The 22,760-nt window shown below is 44.6% G+C and overlaps 1 protein-coding gene across 2 annotated transcripts; it reads left to right on the top strand.

The window, feature by feature from the left end:
• The first annotated feature begins 630 nt into the window (after positions 1-630).
• Positions 631-21,532, top strand: Las1l (LAS1 like, ribosome biogenesis factor). 2 transcript variants are annotated; one of them, XM_029534434.1, is made up of 14 exons: positions 685-942; positions 1,779-1,904; positions 2,567-2,636; positions 4,609-4,690; positions 5,888-6,169; positions 6,524-6,570; positions 7,433-7,542; positions 10,054-10,139; positions 10,460-10,510; positions 10,816-11,022; positions 11,343-11,490; positions 16,358-17,004; positions 19,235-19,385; positions 21,129-21,532. In XM_029534434.1, exons 1-14 carry the CDS (start codon positions 752-754, stop codon positions 21,256-21,258), a joined length of 2,328 nt encoding a protein of 775 aa, XP_029390294.1. In that variant the 5' UTR covers positions 685-751; the 3' UTR covers positions 21,259-21,532. The 2 variants fall into 2 exon arrangements, with proteins under 2 accessions (XP_021043673.1, XP_029390294.1); XM_021188014.1 differs by lacking the exon at positions 10,460-10,510 and having other exon boundaries at positions 631-942; positions 21,129-21,465.
• The last annotated feature ends 1,228 nt before the right edge of the window (positions 21,533-22,760 follow it).

Genomic DNA, 22,760 nt, shown 5'->3' with positions numbered 1-22,760 from the left:
TTTCTTGCTGTCCTGGAACTCACTNTGTAGACCAGGCTGGCCTCGAACTCAGAAATCCGCCTGCCTCTGCCTCCCAAGTGCTGGGATTAAAGGCATGCGCCACTACGCCCGGCTCTGCATGCATGCACTTTGCTCATACTAACTTCCTGCCCCTATTACCATCTTTTAATGGTCCTGACCCTTCTCACACTGTTCTCTTTCCTTCCTCCTAACAGGCTGGTATTAATTTACTCAGTACTTGCCAAGAAAGCCGAGTTTGTTCTGCCAAATCTTAAAAAAAAAAAAAACAAAACACAAAACCCAAAACCCCCCCAAAAAAAAACAAACCCCAAACCTTGAAAGCACCCTAAGTACAGTAATCGAGTGCAATTCTTCGGTAGACCACCAAGGGGCGCAAAGTTTTGTTTTGATTTGTTTTCTCCTTGCAATCCAGACTCGCTGGGACAGACGATGCTCATCAAGACAGGAAATTAGCAGAACCTAGAAGCTGAAGTGACTGTGTTTCTGGTAAGGCGGCTTTGTACATGAACACTTCCGGCAGCGAGCGGTGCCAGAATTCTGCAAGGCAGACCGGGGTCCCACGTTCCTATTGGCTACAGTAAAGTTGAGGGGCGGGCTGATGTCGGGGTCATGCTCTCCAATTGGCTGGTGGTGTGCCGTTTGGAGTGAAGGCGGTGTGTGGCGCGCGACAAGCTGCGCACTTGGGTTGAGGTGGGAACCCGGGCAGAGGCCCGCTCTTGGCTCCCAGAGGATGGAGCGCGTGTGGCGGGCGTGGGACGGTCAGTCGTTCAAAGAGAACCAGCCAGAGTCGCCGAGTGCCGGGGGTATCGTCGTCTCGTGGCTCAGCAGGGCTGAGTGGGAGCAAGTGACGGTTTATCTGTTCTGTGATGATCACAAGTTGCAGCAGTACGCGCTGAACCGAATTACAGTATGGAGGAGCAGGTAAGGCGGCCAGGTCAACCCTCTTGCCTGGGCGCTGGTGGTGCCTCACTCCTTCCCTGGTCGAATTCCCCGACGGCCACATTTTCTATAGCCTTCCCTGAAATTGCCTTATGGTGCCTCTCTCCTAAGTACCTGGGGAAAAGTTGTAGCCATACTCCTGTACTCGTCGAAGGAAAACAGGGCGTACGTTCCAATAATATTTTTGTGTTTGTGAGGTTTAAGTTTTATGTCCAAAATAGAGGGGACCTGAGCCGGGACTAAAAGAGTAGGTTGATACGTTAGGGTGGCTTTCAGGTTCCAGTTAGGGATTGGACTGTCACCGTTTAGGTTAGATTCAGGATTGAGAAGGATGATGGGGGCGGGATATAGAGATTTGGGGTTCCCATACCTAAATAATTTGAACGGGGAGAGAGCGGACTGTGTCCACACAACTGTTGAGGAATGTTGTTCTGTGTACACCAGCCAGCTTCTCAATTCCTTCATTACTGTTGGATCCCGGGGACTTGACCCCGTCTTTTCCACAGTGTTTTGTATCTCCGTGCACTTTCCAGTGTGTAATGGGGGTATAATGCAACGACCAAGCTTCTGTGGTAAAGGATGGAACAATGTAAGGATTTTTTAATTTATTTTATTTTATTATTATTTTGGTTTTCGAGACAGGGTTTCTCTGTATAGCCCTGACGGTCCTGGAACTCACTTTGTAAACCAGGCTGGCCTCAAACTCAGAAATCCGCCTGCCTCTGCCTCCCGAGTGCTGGGATTAAAGGCGTGCGCCACCACGCCCGGCTTTCAATGTAAGGATTTTTATGATGGTGCTGGACTGTGTGGCCTTTTAGGTTAGGCAACGAACTGCCCCTGGCAGTGGCTTCTACTGCTGACCTGATACGATGCAAGCTCATCGATGCAGCCGGTACCTTGGGCACTGATGAACTTAGACTGCTCTATGGCATGGCATTGGTCAGGTAAGACCTGCAGAGGGTAAGACTGGGGAGTTGGCTTTGGGAACTGGGGGTGGGTAAACATGGATTCGGGTGCTACCTGAAACAAAAAGCCACGGATGGGTCTTTGTGTGTGAATCAACCCGTGAGTTTTTGTTTTTGTTTTTGTTTTTTTAACGTGGCCATGACTATGTCTTGTTCACAGCTATGTCTTGTCCACACAACCCTCTTTCCCTTTTCCAGAAAGTTTTTTCTCTTCTGTTCTTCCTTCCCTTCTAGAATGTGTGGGAGGTGTGAAATTCAGAATATTTCATACATGTTGGGGGAGGGCTACCACTGAGTTTTCTCATGTGACAAAACCTTGTTCAATCTGTTTTGATGTCTCTCCCTTTGTCCTCTGTTTCCATCATTTATCTGTGTTCCCCATATTATTTCATGTAGTCATTTATTCTGACATCTACAGCACATTGTGTTCTACCATATGTCATGATTATTCTAGACCAAATTTTCCAAGACCAGAAGTGTCTTATTTGTCTGCGTTGTTTCCTGTAGTAAATGTCGGGGACTACCCCTGCTCTGGCTGACACCAAGCATAAGAATGGGGAAGTCAGTAGAAAGGTAACTTCACAAGGAATTTTGAGTAAAACAGGTTTTTTGGACTATGCCACTTGTCTCTTCCAACCCAGGTTTGTGAATCTTATCTCAGAGAGGAAGACCAAATCTTCTAACCTTCCCCTCAAATACCTGGCTCAGGAGGTATGTGTGAAAGGTTGCATTGCTCATTCTCTTTTTCTAGGAGGGCTTCCTAAGTAGGTCATGGGGTAAGGTATGCAAATCGCACAGTTTATCTCATCACTACCAGGTAAACCAGTAGAAGCTTTAGGCCCTTAGCTTTCCAGTTTTTGGTGGTTGTTAACTCGTGAAATAGTATGTTCCTCTACGACATGTGTACTTACACTATTATACTTGGGTTTTATTTGCCCTTCTCTGCTTTCCACTCCTATCCCCCCTCTTCTCTCAAATAACCCTTCCTGTTGTTCGCTTGTCACATTCCATTAGCTTTCCTTGTTCTCCTTGTCCCTTTCATTAGCTCCCTTCCTCCATAGGCCACACTCCTCTTTCTCTATTCTTTGCCCTAAACATATATACACACTTATATAAATTTAAATCTAGATTCTGCATGTGAGAAAAATTTTGAAACACTTGTCTTTCTGAGCCTGAGTCTGGCTTATTTTGTTTGCTTCACATATTGATCTTCAATTCCATTTGTTTTCCTGAATATACCATACTTTCATTTTTCTTTACAGCTGAATAAAATTCCATTCTGTGTATGTTCCATATTGTCTTCATGTGTTGATAGACCTATAGGCTCATTATATATTGTAGATACTGTAAATAAGGGTAACAGTAAGTGGGGGTGTGTATTTCTGAGGTATGTTGATTTAGAGTCCCCGGGTAAATGTGTAGAAGTGGAATAGGTGGATCATATAATTTTCATTTTAGTTTTTTAGGAACTTACATTTGGCCATACCAGTTTATGCTCCTGCTAGCTGTGAAGAGGGTACTCACTCCCCCCACATCCTCACCACCATTTACTGTTGCTTATTTTTTTTAATGATACCAATCCTGACTGGGCTGAGATCAAATCTTGAAAAAGTTTAATTGGTATTTCTTTTTTCTCTGTGTAGCTCTGGCTGTCCTAGAACTCACTCTGTAGACCAGGCTGGCCTCGAACTCAGAAATTCGCCTGCCTCTGCCTTCCACTGCCCAGCTAATTGGTATTTCCTTAATGACTAAGGCTGTTAAGCACTATTTCAAATATTTATTGACCATGTATGTTTCTTTGAGAACTATATATTAGTACATTTATTGATTGGGTAATGTTTTATTGTTTAATTTTTTGGATTCTTTATTACTAATGATCTATATGATATACACTTGGCAAATATTTTTCTCATTTTCTAAGCTGTGCTATCTCTTTGCTCTGTTATTTTCTTTGATGTGCAGAAACTTAAAGAGTGTCATGCAATCCATTTGTCGAGTCTCAGGATTATTTCTTGTGCTGTTGGAGTCCATACCGGAAAGGTTTTGACTGGATGATTGAATGTCCAGTTTTAAAGAAGATTGCTCCCTTATTTCCCGTTACTTGCATTTCAGTGGGCTTGGCTGGCTCTGCTAGTTTGGAGTGGCCCAGTGAAAGTGAGGAGCCTGACCATCCCACTGGGTAGGGACACAAAAGAGAGTAGCAGTCAAATGCCTGCCCGCAGGGAGCCGGCAATCTGAGGAAAGAGACAGCTCACCCAAGCAGCAGCAAAAATAAAAAAATAAAAAAGCCAGGTATTTCTGGCTTCAGTAAGTATGTTAGTTATATAGGGGTTTGATGGCAGATATGTTCTCAAGCATGAAGAAAACTTTCTAGAGTTCTTATGAGAGGCAAGGAAGAATAAAGGTACCTAGGAAGAAGGAAAGGGCAAAGGGAAACCGAGGTTATTAGTAATGCCCATCACAGAAATCTCTTGAAGGAGAATGGCTGGTGGTGGGGGGTAATTGCCTTTTCTCATGTTAAGACTTCTTCCAGTGAGCAGTAAAATATAATCAGGAACCCTGGATTGTAATCTAAGACTGGAAACTTCACTGGGATGGATGGCCAGGGTGATTCATCCCTGGGTTTCTTCAAGCCTTATTATTTTCTCATGTCTAACTAAACTCATTCTCCACCCCTAATTAGGTGAACATTCCAGACTGGATTGTTGAACTTCGCCACAATTTGACCCACAAGAAAATGCCCCATATCAATGACTGCCGCAGAGGTGAGTGCTGTGGGTGTGTTAAGCTCATGGGCCTGGGCTGGGTGGCATTTCGGGTAGAGAAACAAAGAGGAGGATTATACCTGGTGTCAGGACCAGGGGAAATACAGTATAAATTCTTTTGGTTACAGTATAAGGCTTGGCTTTCATAAGCTTACTGATCATAATGTGTAGCCTTTTCATAGTGAAAAAAATCCATGTGGAAAGTATGAAAAAATGAAATCAGGATTAGTATGACCTTGTTTAATATGACTTGGCAGTGTACTATTCTGGTTCTTTTTTAAACCTTAGAGTTTTTATTTTTATTTATTTATTTATTTTTGTTTTTTTGAGACAGGGCTTCTCTGTGTAGCCCTGACTGTCCTGGAACTCACTTTGTAGACCAGGCTTGCCTCGAACTCAGAAACCCGCCTGCCTCTGCCTCCCGAGTGCTGGGATTAAAGGCGTGCACCACCTCAGAGTTATTTTTATTTATGTACGTGAGTGTGTGTTTGCTATTTGTATATGGATGCTGAAGGCCCGGAGAGGTTGCTGGGTCCCCTGAAGCTAGGGTTACAGGCAGCTGTGAGCCACCTGCTCTGGGCGTTGGCATCTAAACCTGAGTTCTCTGCAGGTACAGCAAATTCTCTAAGCTGCTAAGCTGTCTCTGTAGACTCTGTCATGGTCCCCTTTGCTATTTTAATTACAGGGTATTGCTTTCCTCTTCAGTTTGGCTCTGTAGGTGGTATAGTAGTCTGAAGGGGTGAGTTGAGAGGTGTGAACCATAGTGTCATGAACTCAGGCATTCTTTTTCTGCTCATTTCATCTCGATTAAATCCCTGATTTAGTCACTTCCCTTGTAATCAGGAAACTGAGATCTAGAAAAGGGAAGAGGCTTGGTTAATGCCATGGAAGTAGCTGGTATACCTAGGTTTCAGTTCTCCCATTTACCACCCCTTGCTTTATTTGGTACCCATGTCTAAAGCCAGCATTATACTCCCCCCCCACACCGCCCCAGGAAAGATACCAGAGAGCAGGAGAATACAAGAGAGGATATATGCAAATATTTGAGATTTGAGCCTCAGAGCCAATCTCTTCCTTAGACTTTCCCATTATGCATACACTATGAGAATAGAGGCTCAGAGAACTGGGGACCTGCTAATTACTTGCCCATAATTGGTCTTATGGCATATCTCTTGAATCTACCCCTGCCTCTTCTAGGTTGCTACTTTGTCCTCAATTGGCTCCAGAAGACATACTGGACCCGTCAACTGGAAGGCAGCCTGAAAGAAACCTGGGAGTTGGATGAGGACCAGGTAGATGCAGAAGATACTGAAGAAGAGGAGCGTGAAATTATTGTTGATGATATACTTGAAGAGATACCAGAGCCTCAGAATGATGACAAAGATGAAGAGTTGGCTGTCAAGGATGATGCAAATATTAAAGGCAATGAAGAGGTAGCTTCTCATCCAGAACCATCTCCAAGACATAAGGAGTTGTATGGTAGGTATTCATGGGGCAAAAAGGGGCGCATGTGCCTGAAACACTGAAGCTTGGGGTCAGTCCTGCCTCTTTTCCGTGATAGTTTATTTTCTGTATGCTGTGGTGGAATCCCAGCATTAAAAAAAAAAATCACTGTCACAAACTATCTTATTGGGAGAGTTTCCATGGTGAATGGATATTGCCTTTGCCCCACCATCTTTTTTGAGTTATATGAAGTAAATAGGGAAGGAATTTGATTGTTCAATTGATGAAGCAATTCTAGTTGTCAGCTTAGAGCTCAAGGTACAGGAAGCTCAGATTCCCAGAGAGAATGAGAGGCTAGGCTTCCTTCATTGTTTTTCATTCTGGTTTCAGAGAAAGCACGAGAATTGCTGGTATCCTATGAAGAGGAACAGTTTAAGGTTAGTATCCTTGGTGCGGTATGCTGTCACCTGTCCTAGCCATTTCTTCCCTCTTGCCAGCTGCCTGAAAGAGAATTCTTGAGAAAGAATTTGAAAGTGGCAAAACATGAGGGAACTTCTCAGACAATTTGGAAGAAAAGTGGCAAAGCACAAAGGTACTTCTTGGAGAGGGTGGGAACTAGGAAGGAGACTAGCAGAGTCTAGTCAGATGATCCTGTGAACTGATGGAAGAGAGCAAGCAGATAATAAAGTTGATGAACTATTTGCTCTGGTATAGAGAACTGGGAATGGGGTATAGCTGTATAGCCCTATGATTCTCAGAATGACCAACAGGTGGGGTGTAAGAGTGTCTCTAGATCAGATGAGACTTAAGATGTACATGTTGTAGAAAGGCTTGGAAACCATTTAGGGTCTTTTCTCCCCTTTGCACTGACAGATTGAAACCTTGGATGATGGAAGGGACAGATTCAGGGTTATATACATAGTTTATGGTAGAACTAGGACGGGGACCTGGGTCTCAACAATTCTCCTGCTCCTGCAACATATTTCTCCCATTTGCTCCTTACCCTTTGGCCCAAAGATCTCTGCTCATCTCAAACCAAATGCTCCCAATTGGTATCTAAGTATCAGAACCTCTGATGTTTGGGAGCCACAGAGGATTTGGAGTGGGGAGAGTGGGAGAAGGAGAAAATCTAGGTCTTTTTAGTTGTTGGGCTTATAAAGGAGTTGTGGGCTCACCATGCATGCTTTGTCCTGTTCCCGCAAGGACAGTGCTGAGGTCCTATGAGAAGAGATCCTGGAGGGGTTTGGGGTGGGGTCCTTGACAGAGTCAGACTTCTGATTGGACTCTTTTTGCTGTCAGGTGCTGGAGAAATACAGGCATTTACTTCAGGCTATTAAAGTGTGGAATAACCTTTCCCCACGTGTACAATGTATCCTAGAAGAACTCAAGAGCATTTCATGGGAGGACAGGTTTGTAACTTGGTAACTCAGGGTTGCCTATTCTCTACTGTGGAGGGTAATAGCCTCATTGAAATTGGGTTTCAAGACAAGACATAGTTGGTGATGTAGACCTGTAATCCTAGCTACTTTGGAGGTTGAGTAGACAGATTGCCAATTCTCAGCCTGGACTACAGAATGAGTTCAAAGCCAGTTTGGGCAGCTTAGTGAGATCTTGTCTCAAAAATAATAGTTGAGGGGGGGAAAAAGAAAACTGGCTGGGACTATAATTCAGTGGTATCATGCTTGCCTAGTATGTACACTGTCCTGAGTTCAATCCCTAGTACCAGAAAGAGAACAGTTGTGTTCTAGCTAGCTGATTTCTCTTGTAGGAAATCCTAGAGTTAATCCTCCTCCCCTAAGCCGTGATTATGTCTTCTGTATGATCTGCCTCTAACCCTGCCAGCTGCCAGGGTGCCTATCGAGAGTTACTGAATAACCAGAGTTATAAATGCCTGTAGTCATGCAGTCCCTGGCAACCTTTTCCCTATGTCACATGGAATGTGTCACATGGAATATGTCACATGGAATGTGAGTCTTGACAAATAGAATCACATGGAATGTGACAGACTTGACAAATAGAAAAAATTCTTTTGATATATAACTTCACCACCTGGTTTTGAGGTGCTGTTAGTCTATTTTTTTCAAACAGCTCTTGGAAGATGTCAGCATCTTTTGGGTAATCTTGGCCAGGCAGATTGAGGACAGGTCTTCTTGGGGCATGGCTGTTGGAGGCTAGGCTAGGTTCCCTCCATTATGGCAGTGTGTTGCCCTGCCCACAAACTGTTCAGATCAAGCAGAGTAGGCAAGACTTGTTGCTCTTGTGTATTCTGCCTAAATTCAATTTGAAAGGACTTTGGAGAGCTTGCTGCCACCACACTGTGGAAGAAGGCTTGGGAGTGTGATGGTCAGTGGTAGAGCAGTGGCCTAGTATGCACAAGGCCTTACGTTGACTCACAGTGCCAAAAAGGGAAGAAAGAAGGTAAAACAAAAAACTATGGAAGCAATGCTGGCCCTACAGTAAAGGAAAGTTAAAAGAAAGCTAAGATGCAGAGTTGCAAAGAATCTATACTAGATCTGATATAGGTGAGTTTGGATGAAAGCTTGCCATGCAAGCTGGGACTCCTTGTTTTCTTGTCTTTCTTCCCAGAAGACTAGTTCCAAAGGTAATGGTGCTGTTTTTTGTTTGTTTTGTTTTGTTTTGTTTTTAAGGCAGGGTTTCCCTGTGTAGCTGTGGCTGTTGTGGACTAGGCTGTCTTGGAACTCAAATATCAATTTACCTGCTTGTGCCTCCCCAGTGCTTGGATTAAATATCTATACTCCATGATGCTCAGTTCCAGAGGCATTTCATTAGCGTTTACCCATGCTAGACTTCTTAGCTGTGCCCTTCAGCAAAAGTTGGAGGGACAGCTTCCCCTAGCAGCTGGAAAAAAATTACTTCTGTGCCCTACATAGCAGTAACTGCCTTTGTGTGCTGAGCCGGTAGCTGGTAGGTTACTTTAAGTTTTAGGGTTCTTATCTGAGGAGATGAGGGATGAGTGTAAGGACAGTTGTGTTCTCGAGCCTGCTCTGCTGGATAGAAGGAGCTGACCGACTGTGTTGTCATCCCGCTAGATACTGGGAGAGCTTGAAAGCTTGACTCCTGCTAGACCTAGTCAGCTAGGAGAGACTCTTTAGCAAGCCAGGAACTGGTTTGAGCTAGCTGAAGTTGAGAAGTCTCCCCTGTTGCTGATGTTTCCGACCCCTCTGACTTTGATTTGGGTTCTCTGTAAGGAGGCCTGAGTCATCCCCGGACGAGCAGTTGCATATCTAGCAGTTTTACCTCTAGGATCAAAAAGAAGGAGGTTGCTAGTGTGAAGGCTAGAGAAAGGGACAGGAGAAACAAAAACAGTGGAGGAACTGAGGTCCAAAAGCATGTGGCCATCCCAGGTGTATCATTTCTTCTCGCAGTCTAGGACTTTTATGCTGTGATTTGAGCTATTCAGTCACCTCTGCTCTCATTTCTGGGACTTAGATCACCACATGCTTGGTACATGAGTGTATAAAGACTACTGATTCCAGACTGACTCAGTCCCAGGAAACCTGAGGCCTAATAGCTTTATCTTCTGATTACTCTCCACCACTGACACTTTGGCCATTTGAACCAGAGGTATTAGCTGTTTTGGAAGTGTTGTAGGAATAGGAGTCTTTTTGTTGGTTTCATTCTATTGTGCCTTTTCGTTTTCCTTCTTGGTACTGGGAATTAGACTCTGACCCTTATGCACAATATGTTAAGTCTTGTACCACTGAGATATAGCCATATTCCAGACCCTTAAGTCATTTCAACTTTAAACAACCAGTGAGTCAGTCCAGCCTATTTGGAAAGGTCACCTCTTTTTTTGAGACTCATTTTCCTATATTACCCAGGGTGGTTCTGAGTGTCCCAAGTAGCTGGGACTATGGGCATGTGCAGCCATGCCTCTCTAAACTGTTTGTTTGCCTTAGGGATGCTGTGCTGGATGCTTTTCTAGATGATGGCTTCCTCATCCCCACTTTTGAGCAGTTGGCAGCTTTGCAGATAGAGTATGAAGGTAGGGTCCTGGGTGTTCACTGAAACACTAGGGTTCTGTGTTTCTTAGGTGGGAACTCCAGAAGTAGGCTGGAGTGTGGGGTGGGGTGGGGCTGAAATGTCAGCCCTTTTGGCTGAACAGAATAGGTAATCCTGCTGTGTCCTGGGACTTTTTTAGGTGGCGTTGAATCGGGTTAAGGTGGGTTGGAATGGGTAGGGTGGGGTTTCTTAACACTGTTGTTGTGCCTTGTCAAATATGATTTAGCCACTAGCTAGAGAGCTAGAACAGCAGCATTGGAGGGGCCTTGAGAGGTCATCTAGTCCAACATCCTCATGTTACAGATGGTCAGACTGAGGTCCAGAAAGGGGAAGTTACTGAACCAAATTCACACAGTGAGTTATTGACGGAGCTGAAGTCAGAAAGAGTTCTTTCTTTTATACTTGGTTTTGTATCAGTTGTTGTTTGCCAGATACTAACTGGTTTCTCTTTCCCACTCTTCTGCTTTCCTTCCCTCTTGTTCTGCAATGGCAATTCTTGTTGTTGGAACTTGGGCGTGTCTGTTCTTTCTCTTTGGTGTGCAATTTTTTTCTTCTCTTTTGCCCACCCCTCTTGCTGGCTTGCTTTGTTGCTCTCTCATTCTCTTGATCTTGGTCCCATTGCCCTTCCCATCCATCAACGGGTATCCCTCACAAACCAGAAAACATCGACTTGAATGAAGTGTTGGTGCCAAAGCCCTTCTCTCAGTTCTGGCAACCCCTGCTCAGGGGCCTGCACTCCCAGACCTTCACACAGGCCCTGCTAGAGAGGCTGTTCTCTGAGTTGTCTACCCTGGGGAGCACTGGGATCCGGCCTACCTACATCCTTAGATGGACCGTTGAACTGATCGTGGCCAACACCAAGAGTGGTGAGGAAAACTAACCCTATTCCCAGGGGCCAGGCATCCCAAAGAGAAGCATCTGCCAGTGTCCTCAGCTCTGCCTTTAACTGCCTTGTTAAAAGTTTAGAGTTGCCAAAGAGTGCTTCGGGAATTAGAAAAAAAAATCTCCCTTTTCCTTTTTCTTCTCAATGCCACAGAAAGGAGGCACTCTGGATGTTTTGAGTAAGAAATTACAGGGTGGAAATTTGGGGAGATGAAGAGAGATGGAGCCTAATCCCTTTTGAGGTTGAAGAATGGGTGAAGGACCCACATGGTTCTTTCTCTTAAGTTTCTTTGTTTTCTTTCAGGACGAAATGCTCGGCGGTTTTCTGCAGGCCAGTGGGAAGCAAGAAAGAACTGGAGGCTGTTCAATTGCTCTGCCACCCTTGACTGGCCGCAGGTGATCGAGTCCTGCTTGGGCTCACCTTGTTGGGCCAGCCCTCAACTCCTTCAGGTGTAAGTCTTAATTCCATCTGGTAAGAGGGTATGGCCCTGGAAGGCTCAGGGCCTCTCTGCATTAGACTGGCAAAATTGGAAGGCTTTTATGGTGATGACTAACCCCATATCCCTTCTAATAACAAGATGAGAGAATTGAGTCTGGAAGGGGGAGGGTAGGATGCTGCTGCCTATAGTCATGCAGTGTAAGGCTTGGCTAAACTGAGTCCAGTGGGAGAACGCTTAGCATAGTGGCCTGTACAGATTAAGTGTACAATAAATAGTAGCTGGTGTTTATTAGCGGACCCAGGTCTTCTGTCTCCAAGCCCAGTGCTATCTCCTCTATTTGCTTCCCTGAGTACACCTTTGAAAGTTACTCAACAGTCCCTAATGCCTTCTTAGCAAAGCAAAGGTTTAACCTGACATTTAGTGATTTTTCTGTTTCTGAACCTGCCTGTCATGGTAACCATATCTCTTTGGAAGACCCCTTTTCTCTGTTCTCTCCAGGTTGTGTGGTCAATTGGAATGTTGTTTTGATTCCTGTAAATACCCATGGTTGTATTCTTTTCCCTTTTCTCTGTCAGTTCCTGGCCCTTAAGCCCTCATTCTTCTAGAAGCCTTTAGTACCTGATTCTCTTCCTGCTTGCTAAAGCAGTATTGGTTTTGAACAATTCATTTGACCCTTGCATTTCCTCAGCTCCAGAGATTTTCATTCTTCACTGTATACAGCAGCATATTTTCATTACTTAGAACTTTCCTCTAAAAGCTGACAGTCCAGTATCCCACTCGGTGGCCACCCTGTCTTGTCCTTTTGGTTTCTGAATTTCCTATCCCATGGCACTGCTTTTCCCTTGTGTCCCAAGCTCCTTCCCTTTCTTTTTTCCTTCCCTTTGTTTCCTCATCCTTGCCTGTAGTTTATCACTTCACTCATCCTTAACACCTTCTCCTCTACTGATCCTCTGGCGGTGTGTGCCTTCCAGCCTCTCACGCTGGCATTGAGTTCCCTGCTCGGGTGCTTTGCCTTCTTCAGCCTGGGTAGCTGAGTTCTCCCTGCGAATCGAATCACAGAGCACTGCTCATTGCCACCCCTGTGGAGTCTGAGACTTTGATCTCATGCCAGGCTTCAATGCTCTGTCTGATCATTTGCTTACTGACCACTTTGTCTCCAGTTCTGGACTATTCTGAACATACACGTTGACTTCAAGTCCCTGCTTCTCTCCCATTTCACCCGAGCTTCCTCCAGTGCATGAAGGCATGTACCAGGTTTCCCTCAACCTAAGGTTGAGCCTTCTTGAGCTGATCTGTCTATGTAGCCAACACTGCCAATCTTAGTTTGAGGTGGTCTTGCACTGCATCAAAGTCTATTCTGGCTGTGCTCTGGAGGCAAGTATGGCAGCATTGGTAAGGCCCTACCTCATTGTTTCCTTTGCTTAGTACCCTTTATGAATGTGTCTGATGTTTGTTTTTTTTCCTTCATCTTAAAAGAGTAATAACAACCCAAGTAGCATCTGTTTTGCCCATGTATATTTTGTTGGGCTTTTTTTTTCTTTTCCCATCTCCAAACAATGGTTCTCATCTTGATTTTTTTTCTCACTCTTTTTCCTCCTTAAGCTGCTGCAGTTTGGTTGGTCCCAAAGCTCTCGTGACCTAAATATCCAAGGCAGAGCTCCTTGTTAATCCCTGTATCTGCTTCATTAATGCTGGATGCCAGACCCTCCTAGAAATGCCAGTGCTTCTTTCTGGTGTATATAAACTGCTCAGCCCATGCCTCCTTACTCTAGTCCTTTCCTCTACAATTCCGTTTCTACTGCTCAACTGTCTGCTTAACATCTATCTGCCTTTGGATGGGCAGTCCAAGTCCAGAGCGACAACCCTCCTTAACTATTACAGATCACACTTGGTGGGAGCACAGCCTAGCCTGTCCTATTGACTCCAGAATATTTCCCAAGGTTGAGATTTGTGTTGTTCTGCCTCCTCGCCCTGCTCGTATGTCTCCTTCCCTCTCCTAGACTAAGCTTTACAAGGGCAAGAGCTCTGAATTAGATTTTTGTAGTCCAGCACATCACACAAATCTAGTCACCATACAGGCCTTGGTAAATGCCCTTGAACTGAGTGAAATATCCTCTTTTATAGGAAGGGGATGACCCAACGTCTGAGGAATGAGTGAAGTGGGGAACTGGATGTGAAGACAGTGTCAGTTTTGTCATCCATCTATTTGATCCAAAAGTCTTTCTTGAACCCTATCTGGGCTACAGACATATTTATAAAATAAAAAATGTGGCCTTACAGACAAATTCAGCCAAGGCAAGAGCTCCAGGAAATGGGACCAAACTATATAGCCACAATGCCAGAGCCCTGGACTATAAGTGACATGAATAAGAAACTGGGAATCAAATGAGCAGTTTCTATAGGAGTCAGGCTAGAATGTCAAAGGAGAAGCATTTGAGCGTTTCAAGGAGAAAAACAATCAACCCAAAGCTTCAAAGTATAGAAGGAATATAGGATGCCTGTGTACTTGGGGGGGGAGTGAAAAGAACATGGAGAGGCTTGGTTAGATGACCTTCAAGAGTGCCTGCAGAGTGGAGAAATCTGAACAGAGATCTAACCCAAGCATAACAGAGGGATGTGACACTTGCCACTGGTGACAGTAGCTCACTTGGGTATGATTCCTTTTGCACAGGGTTTATAGAATGGGAAATAGAGGAGTTATACCTAGGTATGCTGCACATTGGCTAGGGCCAGAAATCCCTGTAGCTGGTCCTTAAGTCTGGAGTTTTCCCTAATATTTCATATAGATTGAACTCTGGCAGAAAACTTCTGTTACTGTGTGAATACAGAACTCTGGTGTTTTTTTTTCCTCCTAGAGGAAAAAAAAATATAAAAGATGCCATGAATAGTTAATTATCAGACATCATGCTTTTTTCTTAAATAGGCAATTTCCTTTAAGTAAAATACAATTTTACAGATAAGATATCTAGGGACTGAGGATTAGCATACTTTAAAATCATGGTGGTTTGTTGATAATGGGATGAGAATCTGGCCTTGAGTTCTCCTCTCACCATAGCACCTAATGGGCAGCCTGGAAGCTAGGGATGGCGGATGGGCAATGAACAGCAGTGACGAGGCATCTTGCCAGCACCAAGTGCCTATGGGATATTTATTATTAATCACACTAATGGACGACAGGGAGGAGAGGGAAGGGTTTCTTCCTGGCCTTTCCTCACACAAAGTTGTTAGCATTTCAGGATCTTCCTCCAGCCAGGAGATCAATTCAATTTGAACCAGTGTCCTCTCGGAATAAGAAATGAGTCCTGCCAACAGGGACTCCCAGTCTAGTCAGTAGATCTCAGCTCTGTCCCCAAAGATACATGTGACCAGTCTGCAAGATGGCTTGTGTTCCCTGCACAAACCATGCATGCTTCACACTTGACACTTCTAGAAGGATGTGCCCCGTCCCTCCCTTGTGCTGTGTGTCCCACAGTGCAGGCTACCTCTTAGAGGCCAGGCTCTGTGAAGTGTGCTCACCCTCATCCTCCCTAGCAGCTCTCTATCCCTTAGTGGCATTGCTCTTAGCACCGTCTTGTATGTGCACAGTATCGTCTTGTTTAATACTCCTCTGTTTGGCCATCTCCATTGGTCAGCAAGTTGGGCTCGGCTGCTTTGTGTCTGTCTTCTACAGCTCCCTCCCTCCCATGTCTCCCAACAATACCTGAGGTCCACCCTTACCAACTGGCTTGGATTGTGAAGACAGATGCCTCCATGGTCTTCTTGCCTCTAGGCTGCCCTGCACTGCCCTTGTGGTCTTCCCTGTAGTTAACATGGTGATCTTCAGAAAAGGCAACTTTGACCTGTCTTCGGAGTTGGCAGGTGTCCTGCCCCATAATGCACACACTTCCCTTCCTAGCCTTTTCTTTTCTTTTCTTTTCTTTTCTTTTCTTTTCTTTTCTTTTCTTTTCTTTTCGTTTCGTTTCGTTTTGTTTTTCAAGACAGGGTTTCTCTGTGTAGCCCTGGCTGTCCTGGAACTCACTTTGTAGACCAGGCTAGCCTCGAACTCAGAAACACGTCTGCCTCTGCCTCCCGAGTGCTGGGATTAAAGGTGTGCACCACCACTCCCCGCTCCAGCCTTTTCTTCCTATAGCTCCTTGGCACAGGCCTTACCCTTCAGCCAGGCTACTCTGGCCACAGGCAGTGTGTGCCCTCTTGCCCCTGGGCCACCTGGGCCTCACCTCCATGAAGCCCTCCCCCAGGCTCTACACCCTCCTTGTGTTCTCTGCTTCCCCTCAGCTCCTATAGCACCCACAATCAATTCACAGTGCTCCTCAGGTCTCCCCTCCACATTGGCTTTGTCTAGTGGACTGCTGCTGTTTTCCTTCTTTCCCTCTATTCCAGGCTGGGCTGTAGCTGCTTCCATAAGGAATCACACATTGTATTCCAAGCAGAAGAAGCCAGCACACTGCTCTCCATATCCTTGGCCCCCAGGACAGATTCCTCCAGTGTTCTCCTGTTCTCATTTCCAGCCTTGCATGCCTATTAGCTCATTTGTATATGTAGTGTTTCAGTGCAGACTAGTAGCTATCATTAATTGCTTGCCATTATGTGCCAGGCATTCTATGTGAGCTTTCTTATTTCTTCCCCCCAGAACCCTAGAAACTGAATTCTGTTTTTTTTCTTCATTCTAATGAGAAGTAATAAGAAGTAAAACAGATGTACCAGAGAGCTGGTTCAGCATACATGGTCCTGTTGGGTTTTGCGTTCTGTCTACTCTGTTGTGCTGCCTTTTTGAGGCAGGTGTGAAGTTCAGTGAGCAAGTTCAAACTCCAGAGTGTTGAGCTATGAGGTAACTTTGCGACACTGACCTTTTTCCTACTCTGTCCCTCTGTTTGCTTAGAGTCTTCAAAGCTATGGGACAGGTCTTGCCAGATGAAGAGCAGGAGAAGCTGCTCCGAGTCTGTTCCATTTATACTCAGAATGGAGAGAATGGCTTGGCAAAGGCGATTGAAGGTTCCTCCTCCTCCACTGGGAAAGCTCCGTACACACTGGATACCTTAAATGAGGACCTACAACCATCTGGTACCAACTGTGAGTCCGAAGAAAGTATTCAACAGAAGGAGCAAGGCAACCTTAAGGATGTCAAGCAAGAGGAGAAAAAGAATGAGGAAGAGGAGAAGGAGGAGGAGGAGATGGAGGAAGAGGAGGAGATAGAAGAGGAGGAGGAGGAGAAGGAGGAGGAAGAGGAAGAGCAGGAGCAGGAAGAACACCAGGAGGAAGAACAGGAGGAGGATGAGGAAGAGGACCAAAAGGTCTTTCAAGATCAGATGGAGGCAGGTATAGAGGAAAGTGATGATGTAGAAGAGGAGGAAGTAGATGATGAAGAAGATGATGATGATGACTATGATGATGATGATGAAGAAGAAGAAGACAGGATGGAAGTGGGGGGCTTCTCTCTTGCACAGGGATCCAGTGTTTTTGAGAATACTAGGACCACGTCTCGGAAAAGAGAAGCATTGCAGGGCTCAGCATGGCAAGTAAGCTCTGGTATGTAGTCCTTACACCCACTTTTATTTTCTTCCATCATTGATTCCCTCTTTTTTCTTTCTTTCTTTTTTTTTTTTTTTTTTTTTTTTTTTGGTTTTTTGAGACGGGGTTTCTCTGTATAGCCCTGGCTGTCCTGGAACTCACTCTGTAGACCAGGCTAGCCTGATTCCCTCCATTTTTGATGGGCCCCTCCTCTCCTTTCTGTCTCCCTCTTCCTCTCCTCCCACCTCTCTTGAGATTGAGTGTCACAGTGTAATCTCAGACTTGAGATCCTGGGGCCTAAGCCTTCTGATTGCATACCCCAGTATCCCAACAGCTGTAACTCTTTTTTAAATGAAGATTGCCTGAAGATCTCCCATCTTTCAGCCTCCTGAGTTGGTGAGGCTATAGTTTGATACTACTATGCTCTGCTGGCCGACTCTTGAGGCTTTCCTTCACTCTAGAGACTAGATAAGAAAGGAGTAAGATGTGAACAGCATATGGCAAGCCTCAGAGGCAACTGGCTTTCCTCTAAGGTTGGAGTATATAAACATCAGGGACTACTGTCAGACTGATCACTTGTTTCATATAAGTAGCTGTGTGTGAGCCCTTACTGGGCAGTAAGAGCAAAGGAATGTGAAAGGTGATGGGTAAAATATATTAGATCACATGCTTTTATGTACATTGTGTGGTAAAACTGGGTTTGCTATATGTATTCAAACCCAGGGCACTAAGTCAGAGAAACTGGATCAAAAGAAAATATGGAGTGGTTCAGATTTTAGATGTTCATCCAAATCTATGAGATCCATGTGTGTGCCTTTCTTCCCTCCCTCTGTGCATGTGTACATGTGTGATGACATTAAGATATCTGGGGTTTCCACCTATAAATAAGCTGTAAGAGGCAGGAAGTGGAGTAGGAGACATTCATTGGATGGAATGTGTGTGCTGTTTTGCATGTCCTTGTGGGGTAGAATATGCGGTTTTCTTTCTGTGCATCTGGGGAACTGATAACCTTGTACAGAGCCTAGGGAGCATGTTAACTGAGTCAGGATCTTTTCCTATGTGTGTATGTATCTTTGGACAAGGCCACTAAGAAAGAATATGGCATTCAGATACATTATGAGGGGTATAGCTGCATAAACAATTTCAATCACTCAGATAATCCTCAGTATTGGTGGGTATGGAGAAGGCGTGCTGTAAGAATTCTGTGATTTCTATTAAGTTATGCATTGCTACATCTGAAGATGTCCATGTTTATGTGGAGATCTACCTAAAAAGAATGAGAGAAGGAACAAAGATGTCTAGCTATGTGTATGTGTGTATAATGTAAGTATCCAGGGATAAGAGTTACAAAGCGCTAAGATGTACAGAGAGGTGTTTTTGAGAAGTGGTACCAGTGCAGACAGAGCCAGGAGATCTGCAGAAAGCCCATGCTGCATTGGCTAAGAGGGCTGGGTAGGTAGATGGGGGTGGGTCTGTGTACTAGTAGGAAAACCAGCTAATCAACCCACTTTTTCTGTAAGCATTATTTGATATTTTAAAATTAATCTTTTAAGTTTTCGTGAAAGTATACACTGCATGTTAAACATATTCCCCACCATATCCTCTCATCCTCATTTCATAACTCTTCATTCACTAGTTCACCTCACTTCCCTTGATAGTTAAGATTTCTACATTAATATCTGACACAGTACATATGCATCTTTATAAGATCTAGAAACCATAAATGAGATAAAGCATGATATTTGTCTTTCTGAGACTGGCATACTTAATAATTTTCTGCAGCTGCATCCGCTTTCTTTCTGAGAGCTGGAAAAAAACCTTTGATTTTATGTTTATCAAATTTTCATTAGTCACTCCTCTGTTCTTGGACACCTATGTTGGTCCCATGACTTACCTGCTGTGAGTAATGCTGTATAAAGCATTGATGTGCAAATATTTGTGTGATATGTTGATTATAGAGTCCTTTGGGTAAATACTCTCAAGTGGTCTACCTGGGTAGAAAGGTATTCTGGGTTTGGGGTTTTTTGTTTGCTTGTTTTGAGAAAACCCCTATGCTGACTTCTATAGTGGCTGGGCTATAGCAGCGTAGCAGAGTTCCCTTTCTATATCCTTACCAGCATTTATTGTTGCTGGTTTTCTTAATGTCTGCCATTCTGACTGAGGTAAGATGGAATCTGAGTGTAATTTTGAATGTGAGTATAATTTTGACTTTTCAAAAGCTCATTCTTTTCTCCTCTCTGTTCTACAGAAGATGTACGATGGGGTACATTCCCTCTAGGCCGGCTACCAGGCCAGACTGAGGATCCAGCAGAGCTTATGCTGGATAATTATGACACCATGTATCTTTTGGACCAACCTGTAATAGAGCACCGGCTAGAACCCCAGAAGTCCAAGAGTAGGTGAGTACCTGTGGCAGTGGGATTTCTCACCTCTTTGATTGCTACCTTCTGGATAAGAAACAAAGTGGGGTAAATAAGTCAGTGACTGTGCCCTCTTAGGATTTCTTTACCCTAGTGTAGAGAACTGACGAAGTCACCACACAGATGATTTGACATCCCTTCTAGGTTGAGCCCAGTTTGTGTGCAAGTGTCTGTGTGTGCACTGGTCTTTGGGCCACTGGGGTTGAGAGTCCGTTCCTGTTCTGCTTGCTTATTCCCTGGAGATGACTTGAACTCTCTTTTACATGAGCCTTCTGAGAGAAGGCTCTAGAAGCCAAGTGTCCTCGAATCAGATGAATAAAGGAGGTAGCTGTGGAAGCCAGTTGGAAGTAGAATTCTGTTGCAGGATATTTGATCACACTGTTAACCCTGAGATTCTGTTGAGAAAACCTGTTTCTAGTTGTGGTATGGCTCAGCCCTTAGCACACACCTTTAACACTTCATAAAGACAAAATGAGCTAGAGAATGAAAAGGATCCAGAAGATTAGAACAGATTGCTAGAGTTAGTTTGAGGCCAAGCAGAGTAATTCAAGAGAGGCCTAGAGGGAAGCCAGATTGAATCAGTTAGCATGGAAAGGAGTTTGAGCCAGAACACCTGAGTTGACCAGCCTGCCAGAGCTCAGAAAGAGCTAGAAAGGGTGAGCTTATTCAGCAGTAAGTCTCAGAGGCCGAAAACATTCTAGACCTAGATAAGATTGTATGGAGACTGGAAGCTTCTAGGATTAGGCCTAGATTAGGAGATGGAGGCAGTAAACCTCAGAGATTACAATTGCCTCAGGTGAATAAGTTACTGTTACAAGATTCCATTCTCTTCCAGCTAACCTGACCTTGGTTGGTCCAGTGAGTGCCCGGATATAAAGGGGAAGTGTTGGTAGAGCGGGTGACTGGTCCCAGCTTGTCAGCCCTCTGCCATTAGTAGTTGACAGATGAAATGCCCACCCTTAATTCTTTCCTCAGCCTCACCCTTGACTGGGCTATGTGACTTTGGGCAAATAATTTCTTACTCAACTCTGGATCTCAGTTTCCTTGTTTGTAAAGTTATGGGTGATGGGAAGGGGTGGGACTAGAGTGCTTCTAAGTGTTTTTCTACTATGGTAGTATAACTATACATCTGCCTGAGTGAGTGAATGATGACACCTCATCTAGTTGGAAAGTCCTTTGACCTACAGGAAGCAGGGACATGAGTGTATTTGAGTCAGGTTAGAGACAGAGGGTATTTCAAGCAGTCTTAAAATGTGGGGTGGGTTGGGACATCTTATCTCTATATCCCAAGTCTCACCTTGAGCTGTTAACTAGTTATTAGATGTGGGAGGGATCCAGCCAAGTCTTCTTTGGGCCCCTAAGCTCTAGGCCTTGGAAAGAGGCCCTGCTGAGGCAGCCTCTTTATCTTCATGGGTGGGACTTCCATCCCATAATCTCAAGAGACCTAGTTTCTATACTGCAGTTCTGCATAATGCTTCATTTTAGTTCCACCCTTCAAGGTTGTGGGGGGTGCAGGCTGGGGGCAGAGCCACCCCTGGTTCTCATATGAAATCACTTGTTAGAGTAGCTCCTGGCTCTTCTTTATAAAGACAGGCGGCTCTTCTTTATAAAGACAGGCGGGAGGTTGGCCCTTCCCACAGGCACATACATGTCAAGTTCCCTTAGCTCCCGCAGAGTTTAGAGCTGTCCCTGTCCCTCACCAACTACCCATTCTCTCTGCAGCACTCTGAGCCTATGTTGTGGTGGCAGCAATACCAACTCTAGCAGTAGTGGCAGCAGCAGCAACATGGAGGGCCTTCTCTGGAACCAAGGACAAATGCATGGGCTCAAAGCTGGCCTGCAGCTCTTCTGATGGCTGTCCTGATGCAGGTGTCCATGTAACCCTGCCATTGGCACAGCACAGTCCGGAATCCACCCATGGTACAGACTGGACAGCCTGAGAGACAGATCAGCCTTATCAATTCAGCTTTCTACCACAATGGAAATCTGAATGATTTTTCCACCATTTTCTGTTGTGTTTTGAAAAATAATAAACAGATTTTTGTCACGGTGTTTGTGAGATGAGGGATGTGTAAGCTGGGGTAGAGCAGTGTAATTCTTCCTTTACTGTGTGGGTATTCTAAAGATAGTGTGAGATGGTAACAAGGCTCTTGAGTAGATGTTGGAGCCTGAGACTTATAAAGTATACCAATTCTGACTCTCTCCTAGTTAGACTGTAGGCATATCTTCTACCTGGCTCCTTAAACTTATTTCTGTATCCCCTCCCCTGTAATGTGGGCAAGCCAATGTCAAAGCATCAGGGCCCAGAGAAGAGGCATAGCTGGCTATAGAGCCTGGTGAACACCTGCGGCTTGGGGGTGTGTGAGGACGGGAGCTAGGAAGTGGGAAGAATATCCAGTTATTAGTGAGCAAGAAACTGGAATTGAAAGCTAAAATATGTCACACTTTGTTATTCTCTGTCCTTTGGCCTAGAAAAGACAGAATATATTCCTGCAATGTGCTTGGGAGCTTTAAGAAGTACCTTAGTGATGTCAGAATTCCATGAATCCATCAGCACAACAGACTTTTCCCTTGTAACCAAGCAGGTGTTGACAAAGCAAGCTTGTGCATTGCATTAGACAAAGGATTTTTCCCAGTGCTTCTCTTCCCACAATGATAAAGGTTTCCTGGCATATTGGAGAGTTGAGGCTGGAAAGATTCTCAATGAACTTCTAGATTAAACATGGAGAAGAGGGGCTGGAGAGATGGCTCAGCGGTTAAGAGCACTGACTGCTCTTCCAAAGGTCTTGAGTTCAAATCCAAGCAACCACATGATGGCTCACAACCATCTATAATGAGATCTGACGCCCTCTTCTGGTATGTCTGAAGACAGCTACAGTGTACTTACATATAGTAAATAAATAAATAAATAAAACAGGGAGAAGGAACTTGGAAATATGACGATTCATATCTTGTGGTCTGGAGGGATGGTGCCAGTAAGCCTTCAGTTCTAGTCTACCTGAGAATAGTTCTCAGTTTACTGAATGTTTGGGGAACTTAAATGATACTGCTTTTTAAAGATTAGTTTTTCCACTAGAAAATACTTTTGAAAATAATAGTTCTGGTATGGTAGCCCCTACATCCACCCCCACCCCCAATATATGTACACTTTTTACCTATTTTTTTCCAGATTTCCTTACCCCTAACCTAGTCCCCAACTAATTTTTTTTATTTATTATTTTCTTTATTTACATTTCAAATGCTATCCCGAAAGTTCCCTATACCACTACCCCCGCCCCTGCTCCCCTACCCACCCACTCCCACTACTTGGCCCAGGCCTTGCCTTGTGCTGGGTCATATAAAGTTTGCAAGACC

The sequence above is a fragment of the Mus pahari genome, chromosome X (genome assembly GCF_900095145.1).
Source record: "Mus pahari chromosome X, PAHARI_EIJ_v1.1, whole genome shotgun sequence".
Classification (NCBI taxonomy): Eukaryota; Metazoa; Chordata; class Mammalia; order Rodentia; family Muridae; genus Mus; species Mus pahari.
The sequence above is the reverse complement of the archived record's forward strand: the minus strand, read 5'-3'. Positions and strand labels throughout refer to the sequence as shown.